The sequence below is a fragment of the Neophocaena asiaeorientalis genome, unplaced genomic scaffold, assembly GCF_003031525.2.
Source record: "Neophocaena asiaeorientalis asiaeorientalis breed wild unplaced genomic scaffold, Neophocaena_asiaeorientalis_V1.1 scaffold180, whole genome shotgun sequence".
Classification (NCBI taxonomy): Eukaryota; Metazoa; Chordata; class Mammalia; order Artiodactyla; family Phocoenidae; genus Neophocaena; species Neophocaena asiaeorientalis.
In genome coordinates, this window is record NW_020173697.1 from 83,955 (window position 1) to 97,210 (window position 13,256).

The following is a 13,256-nucleotide window of genomic DNA, read 5'->3' on the forward strand; positions in this document are numbered from 1 at the left end:
CCCCTGCAATGGCAGGCAGATTCTTAACCACTGCGCCACCAGGGAAGTCCCTAAAACTTATTTTTTAGAATGAAAAAGATAAAGCCTTGCAGTAAACCTGCTCTGCACATTCAAATGGTAATTTATCAAGCTGATCTGGTCCCAGATTATCACATGGCAAGTAGTCAATAGTCTCCCAGCTCATAAAAACACTTCATTATAGTTAATGTGAGAATGTTGCTGGGGAGACTTTCATTGTGTTTCTGAGGATAAAATGTTTCCCTGATCTAGTTTTGCTTCTGCAGAGCAACTATTTTGTTTTTATGTGGTAATTACAGTGCTCATAACTCCTTTTCTACATTGTCTTTTAGGAAGCTGATTGCTAGATTTTCAGATCAGAACCAACAAACATATAGGACATTACAGCATGTATTTTATGTACTGACTTCACTCTTAACTCTCAGATAAAAGTTGAAGAGGCTGGAATATTAAGATACAGAGAGTTATTTCTACTTAGTGTGTTCACAGTTGTTAACTTACGGTGGTAGCTTCAATAGAAGCAGCCTAATAACCAGGTGATATATTGATACAATAGTATTTGAGTTTATGGCTCTTTAGCCAGATTAGCTGTCTTTTGATCCTAGCTTTGCAACTTGGTAGCTGCCTTAGTCTGTTCAGGCTGCTATAACAGAATACCATAGATGGGCTGGTTTATAGACAACAGAAACTTATTTCTCACAGTTCTGGAGGCTGGGAAGTTCAAGATCAAGGTACTGGCAGATTCAGTGTCTAGTGACGGCCTGCCTCCTAGTTCATAGCTGGTGATCTACTAGCTGTGTTCTTTCATGGTGGAAGGGGCAAGGGAGCTCTCTGAGGTCCTTTTTTTTTTTTTTCCTTGGTACGCGGGCCTCTCACTGTTGTGGCCTCTCCCGTTGCGGAGCACAGGCTCCGGACGCGCAGGCTCAGCGGCCATGGCTCACGGGCCCAGCCGCTCCGCGGCATGTGGGATCTTCCCGGACTTGGGCACGAACCTGTGTCCCCTGCATCGGCAGGCGGACTCTCAACCACTGTGCCACCAGGGAAGCCCTCTGAGGTCCTTTTTATAAGGGTCCTGATCTCATTCATGAGGGCTCCACCCTCATGACCTAATCACCCCTCAAAACTCCAACCTCCTAATACCATCACTTTGGGGATTTTAGTTCAGCACCGGGACTTTGAAGGGACACATTCAGTCTATAGCAGTAGCTATGTGACAAGTTATTTTACATGTCCCAGTCTCCTCATCTTTGAACTGGGAATAGTTTCCTCAACCATTGTGGGGATTAGAAGTGTTACTACTAAGAATACTCAGTAGTTTTATGGACACGACTAAGAACATTCTTGGCGTGTTAGTTATTATAATGATTTCTGTAATAATAAATGGCCAGTGATGGCAAGTCACTTCACATGGCTCAATCAGCTGAACATTACCTGAGAGCCCATAGTATAACGAGCACGGTGTTGGGTCCTAGGAATACAAAGGCAAATAAGATCTGGCCCTTGTCTTAGCTCACAAGATATATTAGCCTGAAAGGAGAAAGATATGTAAATGGATAATGTTGATACAGTGGGGCCAGGTCAATAATAAGATGAATTATTTGTTGTTTGCTATCAACACATAGTTTGCTAAAATATCAATATAGATCTTTCACCTTGAAATCCTCAAGAACATACTCATTTTTGAATCCTCCTAGCCAAAGTTTTTGGAAAATAGCCCTTAGGGATTGTGGAACAGAGTCATTGGCTGAAGGGGGGACATTTAAATGATGCTATCCAGCAGTCACCTTATAAGAACTACCCACGGATAAACACCGTTACAACTGTGATGAGTGACCTGAGACAAGGGTTCTAGGAGCAAAGCAGAGGTAGGAAGGCAGGAAGGGGCTGTACCGTTCTGGGCATTTGTAGAAGGTTTCCTTGAGAATGTCGTTTTTAAGCTGAGACCTGAAGGATTAACCAGTAGTTACACAAAGGAAGGAATGTTCCAGACAGAAGTTAACAAGGAGTTCAAAGCTGCTGAGTCAGGATGGAGCTTGTCAATCGCTTTCAGGTGCCAAGAACTGAAGGAAGGAAAGTAGAGCACAGTAAGCCAGTAATAAAGTGGCCTGAGATGGTTACTGTCAGATCTGCAGAGAGGCCTTTGCAGATCATCCCTAACTAACACAGCCCCCCGCACACTGTCCTTCTCTTCCCATTACCCTATTGTAGTTTCATTCTTGCAGTTCTCTTAAATTATCTTTATTTATGTGATTGTTTTTTACTGTATGTTTTCCCCCACTTGAATGTAGGTTCAATTAAAGATGTGTCTTGTCTGTCTTCCTCATCTCTGTAACTTCAGCACTAGGAGAAACTGCGAAACAGGTTATTGTGGTGGAGATCAGTGCGATGGCAGTAGGAGAGGACAGAAAATGATACATTTGAGAAATAGCAAAAAGGTAGGATTCCCAGGCTTGGGTCTTTGATATGAGAGAATCCTAGATTTGGAGGTGAACAGCCACGAACAGCATACCGCCTTTTCACCAGGAGGAAGTGGCCGTTGTGTGTGTTTGCTGTTCATTTGGCTGAGTCTGGTAGGGATTCACAGCTTCTTTTTAAGTCAGATTAAGTCTGAGGTACGTGTGCCATCCAAAAGGTACTGTCAAGTAAGAACGTGGTTAGAGAGGGGTTCAGTCAGGAAATGGAGATTTGCAGGCCCTGAGCACAGAGGAGGAACTGAATCCATGGAAACAGGTAAGGGCTAGAAGTGAGAAGTGTCAGTGTGAGAATAGAAGGGGCACAGGCCATGTCTCTGAGGATCTCAGGAAGGAGAGGAAAGGCCCGCAGAGCCAAGTGGGGTGGGGTGGAGAGAAGAAACCCGGAGAATGTGGGTCAAGGAGCCACAGGAAGAGCGTGCTTTGAGAGAAGGAGGTGGTCTTCCACACGTGGCTTTGGATTGGTTTCCAAGACAACAGTCTTCCTGCCTGGTGCGTCTAATTAGCAGATATTCAGGTTTCATTTTCTCATACTCATATGTCCAAGGAGTCACACTGAGGAGAGATGGTTGCTTAAAATAGAGTCAGGGTTCCAACAGCACGGTGGACAATGGGACTTCAGCAAGGTGGTCCAGAGGGATGGGCTGGCTTAGAGTGAGACTGCCCCAAAGGACAGAGGTGACAGCGGGTGGAAAGAAGGTGATATTCTGAGTCACAGAGGGAGTGAGTCGTGTGTTGTGAATACATCGTGAACGTGTCGGCCTAGGAACTGCTGCTTTACTTTGAAGTTATTAGCGCTAGAGTTCCAAACTTCCCAGGGCCTGTGATTGCTGTCCGCGGAGGGGCAGAGACGATGGAGGAGAAAGAGAGTTGAAGTTGGTGATGGGAGTCAGGAGAGGATGAGGAAAATAGACTTTTCAGGCTCAACGCTCAGGTACGGATCACAGGCAGCAGAAGGCTGGCTGCACAGATGATGTTTGCATAGATCTATTGTCATTGAAAACAGTCATCAGGTTCATTTGGAAGTTAAATATCTGATTTAATCTCTTCGGTCATGTTATTATAGATCCAGGTTGTTAAAAAATGCACACACACTCTATGAGTTATATTCTTCCAGGAAGGGTGTAGCTTGAGACTGTGCCTTTGAAAGCTGTATTATATCTTCCAGGACTGTATGTATTTGAGGGCAACCAGAACTTTCTGACATAATTGCAGAGCTCATGAGATTTAAATCTACACTTTACAAAGAGCTGGGCACTCAGCACAGCACTAGAATAAATTGAAGGCGTACATCTCTTTGCCCAGTAGAGGTCATTCTGATCAGTAGAAATCACACTTAAGATGCAGGAGGACTGACATGGCCCGCCTGAGCTGAGGTGTTGGCAGCAGCCATTCCGTACTAGTAACTCCAGTCAGAAGAGCTGGGTGCAAGGCCTCTGCACATGGCACTCTGTGAGCAAGTGAAACCTGACTAAGCACAAAGGGGAAAAAAAGAAGCCATCACAGAGCTGTGACTATTTTCAAGGCTAATCTTTTTCTCTGTGGAACACTGCCTTTGGGGCAAAACAAGGAAGAAGCAGGTGATTCTAATGTGCAGCGCCGGACAGCCACTGCAGGCCAGCTTCTCCAACTCTGAAGGCATGCCAGCCATGTGGCTGACAAGGTCTTGATGATCCGGCCGGGTGTCAGGCCTGAGCCTCTGAGGTGGGAGAGCCGAGTTCAGGACATTGGTCCACCAGAGACCTCCTGGCCCCATGTATTATCAATCAGCAAGAGCTCTCCCAGAGGTCTCCGTCTCAACGCTAAGACCCAGCTCCACTCAACAACCAGCAAGCTACAGTGATGGACACCCTATGCCAAACAACTAGCAAGACAGGAACACAACCCCACCCATTAGCAGAGAGGCTGCCTAAAATCATACTAAGTTCACAGACACCCCAAACACACCACCGGACACAGTGCTGCCCAAGAAAAAGACAAGATCCAGCCTCATCCACCAGAACACAGGCACCCGTCCCCTCTGCCAGGAAGCCTACACAACCCACTGAACCAACCTTACCTACTGGGGGCAGACACCAAAAACAACGGGAACTACGAACCTGCAGCCTGCGAAAAGGAGACCCCAAACACAGTAAGGTAGGGAAAATTAGAAGACAGAGAAACACACAGCAGATGAAGGAGCAAGGTAAAAACCCACCAGACCAAACAAATGAAGAGGAAATAGACAGTCTACCTGAAAAAGAATTCAGAGTAATGATAATAAAGATACCCAAAATGGACAAATTCATAGAAAAGCACAACCTTCTAAGACTGAACCAGGATGAAATAGAAAATATACACAGACCAATCACAAGCACTGAAATTGAAACTGTGAATAAAAATCTTCCAACAAACAAAAGCCCAGCACCAGATGGCTTCACAGGCGAATTCTATCAAACATTTAGAGAAGAGCTAACACCTATCCTTCTCAAACTTTTCCAAAATATAGCAGAGTGAGGAACACTCCCAAACTCATTCTATGAGGCCACCATTACCCTAATTCCAAAACCAGACAAAGGTGTTACCAAAAAAGAAAACTACAGGCCAATATCACTGATGAACATAGATGCAAAAATCCTCAACAGAATACTAGCAAACAGAATCCAGCAGCACATTAAAAGGATCATACACCATGATCAAGTGGGGTTTATCCCAGGGATGCAAGGATTCTTCAATATATGCAAATCAATCAACGTGATACACCATATTAACAAATTGAAGGAGAAAAACCATATGATCATCTCAATAAATGCAGAAAAAGCTTTCAACAAAATTCAACACCAATTTATGATAAAAACTCTCTGGAAAGTAGGCATAGAGGGAACTTACCTGAACATAATAGAGGCCATATATGACAAACCCACAGCCAACATCATTCTCAATGGTGAAAAACTGAAACCATTTCCACTAAAATCAGGAACAAGACAAAGTTGCCCACTCTCACCACTCTTATTCAACACAGCTTTGGAAGTTTTAGCCACAGCAATCCGAGAAGAAAAGGAAATAAAAGGAATCCAAATCGGAAAAGGAGAAGTAAAGCTGTCACTTTCTGCAGAGGACATGATACTATACATAGAGAATCCTAAAGATGCTACCAGAAAAATACTAGAGCTAATCAATGAAATTGGTAAAGTAGCAGGATACAAAATTAATGCACAGAAATCTCTTGCATTCCTATGAAAAATCTGAAAGAGAAATTAAGAAAACACTCCCATTTACCACTGCAACAAAAAGAATAAAATGCCTAGGAATAAACCTACCTAAGGAGACAAAAGACCTGTATGCAGAAAACTATAAGACACTGATTAAAGAAATTAAAGATGATACAAACAGTTGGAGAGATATAACATGTTCTTGGATTGGAAGAATCAACATTGTGAAAATGACTATACTACCCAAGCAATCTACAGATTCAATACAATCCCTATCAAACTACCAATGGCATTTTTCACAGAACTAGAACAAAAAATTTCACAATTTGTATGGAAATACAAAAGATCCTGAAAACGCAAGGCAATCTTGAGAAAGAAAAACGGAGCTGGAGGAATCAGGCTCCCTGACTTCAGACTATAGTACAAAGCTACAGTAATCAAGACAGTATGGTACTGGCACAAAAACAGAAATACAGATCAATGGAACAGGATAGAAAGCCCAGCGATAAACCCACGCACATTAGGTCACCATATCTTTGATAAAAAGAGGCAAGAGTATACAATGGAGAAAAGACAGCCTCTTCAATAAGTGGTGCTGGGAAAATTGGATACCTATATGTAAAAGAATGAAATTAGAACACTCCCTAACACCATACACAGAACTAAACTCAAAATGGATTAAAGACCTAAATGTAAGGCTGGACACTATAAAACTCTTAGAGCAAAATATAGGCAGAACACTCTATGACATAAATCACAGCAAGATCCTTTTTGACCCTCCTCCTAGAGAAATGGAAATAAAAACAAAAATAAATGGGACCTAATGAAGCTTAAAAGCTTTTGCACAGCAAAGAAAACCATAGACAAGATGAAAAGACAATCCTCAGAATGGGAGAAAATATTTGCCAATGAAGCAACTGACAAAGAATTAATCTGCAGAATATACAAGCAGCTCATGCAGCTCAATATCAAAAAAACAAACAACCCAATCCAAAACTGGGTAGAAGACCTAAATAGACATTTCTCCAAAGAAGATATACAGACTGCCAACAAACACATGAAAGGATGCTCAACATCACTAATCATTAGAGAAATGCAAATCAAAACTACAATGAGGTATCACCTCACACTGGTGAGAATGGGCATCATTAAAAAATCCACAAACAATAAATGCTGGAGAGGGTGTGGAGAAAAGGGAACCCTCTCACCCTGTTGGTGGGAATGTAAATTGATATAGCCATTATGGGGAACAGTATGGAGGTTCCTAAAAAAACTAAAAATAGACCTACCATATGACCCAGAAATCCCACTTCTGGGCATATACCCTGAGAAAACCATAATTCAAAAAGAGTCATGTACCCCAGTGTTCATTGCAGCTCTGTTTACAATAGCCAGAGCATGGAAGCAACCTAAGTGTCCATTGACAGATGAATGGATAAAGAAGATGTGGCACATATATGCAATGGAATATTACTCAGTCATAAAAAGAAATGAAATTGAGTTATTTGTAGTGAGGTGGATGGACCTAGAGTCTGTCATACAGAGTAACGTAAGTCAGAAAGAGGAAAACAAATACCGTTGGCTAACACATATATATGGAATCTGAAAAAAAAAAAAAGTTCTGAAGAACCTAGGGGCAGGACAGGAATAAAGACGCAGACGTAGAGAATGGACTTGAGGATACGGGGAGGGGTAAAGGTAAGCTGGGACGAAGTGAGAGAGTGGCATGAACATATATACACTACCAAATGTAAAATAGATAGCTAGTGGGAAGCAGCCGCAAAGCACAGGGAGATCAGCTCAGTGCTTTGTGACCACCTAAAGGGGTGGGTTAGGGAGGGTGGGAGGAAGACACAAGAGGGAGGGGATATGGGGATATAGGTACATGTATAGCTGATTCATTTTGTTATATAGCAGCAACTAACACAACAATGTAAAGCAATTATACTCCAATAAAGGTGTTAGAAAAAAAAGATGCAGGAGGAGACACAGAGGGTCCCTTTGTTGGCATATTTCACATGGAAGTTGACACCATTGGATGTGGTGTAAGTTGACACCTCTTTTGAAAAGAAAATCAATTCATTCCAAGGTATTACCAGAGTGTCACTCCAGAAAGTGAATTTCCATATGAATCATCACCTATGGCTCACTTTTCCCCATGTTTTGACATTTTACACCTTCATTTATCTGCCCATTCACTCACACATGGGTCAAACAACACTGTGGCGGAGAACAAAACAGATGCCATGTGTCCTCAGAGACTTCACACTCTAAACAGAAAGAGAACAAGAAACAAGCAATTACAATGCAATGTGTTCAGGTAAGCACAGGTTTCCTGGGATTCTGAACCAGATTTGGGTGAAGTTTAGCGTGAGACCTGAAGGGTTAACTGGGTGTATGTAGGAGAGTGTCCTTTTTTTTTTTTTAGAAAAAACACATAACGTTCAGGGCATCATGTCTGCATATTACACTCAAATAATTCAGGCAGAAAAGCATATAAAGATGGAGATGAGAGAGAGAGAGAGGGAGGGAAGGAGGGAGGGAGGGAGAGAAATGTAACTTAATGTTAACAACTGCAGAACTTTGGAGTTCTTTTTACTGTTCTTGCAAAGTGTCTGTAGGGTTAAAATTATTTCAAAATAAAAAACATTTTTCATGAAGAAAATAAGGAGCTACAAGTTCAACAGCATTATCTATGTTTCAATATTCATACTTTTTCAAGCATTCTGCTACCCTATAGGTATATTTCAATGTTACTGCACACTTACCAAGCATGATACTATTCTACCCTGAAGGTAAAATTACATTTCATCTTATTTTCTTTCATCATACATTTGGTCTAGCGCTTCATTTGAAAAAACTTATTAGGAAAAAATACACATTTTAATGTATGACTAAAACATAAAACTTGCAGAATTAATTTCTGAAAAATTTTTAAGTAGAAAAAATGTTTTAAGTAAAAAAAAAGAAATGTTACTTCATTGCTTTTTTTCCCCAAGCTGGTATATAAATAGTATAATTCATTATTGTGCTCAATGGAAGTGACAAGTCAATTTTCTCACTGTTTCTTTCCTGGCTAGGTTTCGTATGTCAAAGCTATTGACATTTGGATGGCAGTGTGTCTCCTTTTCGTGTTTTCAGCACTACTGGAGTATGCAGCTGTCAATTTTGTATCGAGACAACATAAAGAACTTCTGAGATTTCGACGAAAGAGAAAGAATAGGGTAGGCGATTAAATGCATTAAGTTCTCTGGGATACAATTCTCCCTGGAAAGTGAATTTGGGATATTTAATAGGGAGGTACAGAGAGGAAATGGGGACAGGGACTAAATGAAATGATGTCCCTTTGGTTTTGTCCAGCTGAAACTTACATTGTCAAAAATAGCCTCAGGGAGAAAATGGTAACATCGAACTATGCACAGCAGATCTGGTGACATGAGAGTTTTATCAACTTCTTTCTAATGTATGTCCTGGAAGGACACCATTATTTGCTTCCACTAACAAAATCTATCATTTCTTATTTGCAAGGTTGCAGTGTTTCTGATGGTTTTACTCGACATAAGTCAACAAATATAGCTATTAAAATTGTACCTTTTTTCGAACTAATTCCTTTAATTGTTTCCATCAAATATCACCTATTTACTAATACTATGATGCTGATGTAAAACTCTGTGGTCTCCTTTTTATGTATACTTTTATGCTTTTAAGACATTTCTTCTGAATCCCCACTCGAAACACAATAAGGTGTATTTTTGCCTTGCTATCACTTGATAAGTCAAACCCAGAAGAAATTTTATTTAGAGCGTCATTGGGAGACCACATGAAATTGTAGAAGTAATCTCCTAATTGGATTTGTAAGTACAGGATGGCAGTTGTTCACCTCTATTAAGACTTGTAATGTCATCTCTCTTTATATTTACATAATTTCAATTAGCCCCTTTCCTTTTCTGCAAGGGAGAGTCTCTATCAACCAGCATATCTTTGAGTTTACTTTTAATGTGGATGTGCCAGCTGACATTTTGAAAGCAAATGGTCTCTTAATCAAGAGAAATATCAAAGTTGTATATTACAGGAGAAATTGTGGCCAGAATCCAAAATACTGTAATATTTAAGTCAAAACATTCTCAACTCTTAAAATTAATAGTCTGGTTTATATGTAGTGTGCATTTTTAACGATTTAATTTTTTAAGGAATTTCTTATGGTTTCTGAATGACTGACTGTGATTTATATATTTTATAAATTTTTTTAAGAAGCTCTAAGCCATGATCTCCCAGTGCTAAGCCTACTCAGTATTAAACATATTCTAAGGCAGTAACTTATCCAATCATGTCTAATTGACTCCCTAGAATCATCACCTGCTCCAATAAATACCCCAATTCACTGTAGCATGGAAGGAGTTTCAGCATTGCAATACTCTGGGTAACACGGTGGACAGAAGAAACAATGCCAGGGCTTGCATTTGATCAAATTTTTATAAATATTAAAGCACATCATTTATACATTAACATATATTTTCATGGAGAGATTAACTTTTCTTTATCTCCTGCCCCCCACCTCTCCCAGTCTGCTGGTTTCCTTATACTTTTCTCACTCTGCCCAACCCTCCCTCTCTCTCCTTCCTCTTCTCTTTCCCTCCCTTACTGCCCATTTGCTCCTCTCTTTCATGTGATACCTGGCACAGCTGAAGCACCGTAACAGGACAAAGCATTCTGTATCACAGGGTGAAGCTGTTGTCTTTTTTTCCCATTAATGACTGATTAAGACTATTTTTTCCTTCTAACATGAATCAGAAGTAAAGCAACACTTATATCCCCCTCTAATTTTCGTTCACTTTTTTACATTTATTTTTCATTTCTGTACCTTTTTTCTCCTTCCTACATGTAGGATGTATCAGCCACGTGCTGCAAACACCAGAAATGGGAAGTCGTTCACATGTGGTGTCCAAAGGGAGGTCTGAGAGCTCAGACATTTTCTGCACCCATCACACATCCAGCAGTCAGAGTAGCTAATGGATAACATAACAGGCTACAAGTTTAGATACTCAATTCTGATTTCTCCTTAAAAAAAAAAAAAAAATCCTTACCAAAGCAGCTCTTTATCCAATTTTACCACCCGTAAGTGTATTGGGATAAAAATAGTTGACACCCCTTATTCTTTGGCTCACAGAAAGACAGCAAGATTAATGTTTCTAGTGATTGGCACTCTAGAAAAGTATCAAAATGCAAAAATAGTTACACCTGATTTTTTCTAATCACTATTTGAAATATTCAGGGAGCAAATACTGTAATTAACATTTAGTGCAGGAAAAAAAATCCAGTGTTTTTTTTTTTTTTAAGTTCACTTCCTACTTTGGGGGGTGGATACCTTGCATATGTGAAAATCTATTAATTGATAACATATGTATGTTAAGATGATCTATGCAATTAAAACCAATTGTGTAATTATATTTAATCATCTATGACTTTAATCACCTATCTCTGGTTTCTCAATCCCTTTTGGTCCACTTTACCTTCCCACAGACAGAAGCTTTTGCATTGGAGAAGTTTTACCGTTTCTCAGACACGGTAAATTCACTTTCTTAACTCTAAGTAGAGGAATGTGGTCATTGGTAAAAATGCAGACAGCACACTGTGCACTCAGGCAGTGTTTGGTGGGGAAACATAGCCCCTTGCACGCTGAAAGCTGAACAACCGCCAACCCCCTTCAGCTAAGGATACTCTCTTTTTCTAACAATTCCCTTTGTCTTCCCTCACTCAATCAAAAGATATTGAGATATTGTCTTTCATCCTATTAACCAAACTGGTCGAAATGATTTTAAAATATATATTAAACAGAAATATCACATGTATCTTATAATAGTCTCCATAGAAGAAATAATCATATGCCTTGACAAAATTAGTTTCAAAATAAATGGGAAATTTATTTATATAAATAAGTTCTGAAAACAGCCCCTCTTGCCAGAAAATAGAGACCTAAAAATAAGGCAAAAATAAAATGCTTTGTCCGGCCTGTGTATCTTAAGCATCCTCTCTTAATGTTAAAGCATGTTGAGGTTCTTTAGAGTAAATGAATGATTTTGGTTTTGATAGCATCCTCGGAAATGTTCGATTAAAAATAGGTCACAAGGACACATGTCCAATTATAATGCCTAAATATTTAGAAATGTAATCTACAGTAGAGCGTATCAGTAGCTTGACTTGGAGGTCCATAATATAGCACTCAGTGATTAAATTTTAAACATACCAAAAGCCAAGAATTTGGCTTGGGAAATCATATACAAACAGTCCAGTCTACTAAATTAAAAATTTCTGGGATACAGTGTATTTTAAAATACCTCCCCAGGGACTTCCCTGGAGGTCCGTTCAGTGGTTAAGACTGCGCCTTCCAATGCAGGGGGTGTGGGTTTGATCCCTGGTCAGGGACCTAAGATCCCCCATGCCTCATGGCCAAAAAAAAACAAAACATAAGACAGAAGCAATATTGTAACAAATTCAATAAAGACTTTCAAAAAAAAAAAAAAGCTCCATATCAAACAAAACAAAACAAAAAAACCTCCCCAGAAGATTCTACTACACACCTTAGTTAAATAATCACTGAACTATTTTTCTTTTCTACTAAAATTGCATAGTTGTTCCCAATATAGCTAGCTACTTCTTCAGTTTTCATCCCTGGTGGAAAAAAAATTCACATGATCCAATTACTTTTACTTGATTATCCTAACGGTAATTTTTAAAAAATTAATTGCCTTGAATTTGCATAATAGCCCATAGTAGCCTCTTTGGGAAAGGTACATATTTAAATTTTCGGTAACTAAACAGTTCATACATATAGTAGCATTAGTATAAAATACATGTATTCAATTAAATATTGCCTTACAAAACAATGCAAAAAGAGCTCTGATGAAAAAAATCAGATTTCCTTCACTAACAGTCAATAAATACTTATTTTTTAAAAAAGAAACAGTATGGTTTTTTACAATATCGCTTAAAATGCAAACACACTCTAAAATACAATAAATGCAAATACATTGATTAGAAATCTGTGCACGCCATTTAGTTTTATAATATTCTAATCATCATGCAAATTTGGGGTTGATCATTTTCACTCTTTGAAAACGATTTTTGTCAACCTAATAGCCTTCTGGGCTGAATGAATTCCTCATTTTTTTTTTTAAACTATGCACTTTGCTTAGAAATGGTCTGAGCAATCAAAATCTTTAAATCAATATAATGAAAAGGAGGCTCAAGGTGGATGCCACGCCCTTTTTCATGAGTACTGACTTGCATGAGTTCTTCTTAGTACTTTAGTTTGGCAAAAGGGGCAATAAATAAAATCACCCCCTTAGAGAAAGCTTGATCACAACAGAGGGCTGTACACTGATGTACATGGTATTCCAAGGAAAGTTTTAAGTTGGTTCAGCATTGGCTTAGGCATTGCATACAATGTTTTACACCTTACTTTTTCCTCTGTGAAGGTACCAGGGAACCTTTTATATGCTGTGAAAGGATGCACATTCACTCTTGTATCCAAATTTCCCCACCCCACACTGTCGTAGCCTGCTGCGTGCTGATCACC

The 13,256-nt window shown here is 39.5% G+C and overlaps 1 protein-coding gene across 1 annotated transcript in view; it reads left to right on the forward strand.

Annotated features, from left to right (window-relative positions):
- The window catches only part of GLRA3 (glycine receptor alpha 3), a 109,464-nt gene that overhangs the window by 82,300 nt on the left and 13,908 nt on the right, over positions 1-13,256 (forward strand). The window contains exons 6-7 of the mRNA XM_024750514.1: positions 8,761-8,904; positions 11,201-11,245. Of these exons, the coding sequence (XP_024606282.1) occupies positions 8,761-8,904; positions 11,201-11,245 (189 nt within the window). The remainder of the gene's footprint in view (positions 1-8,760; positions 8,905-11,200; positions 11,246-13,256) is intronic.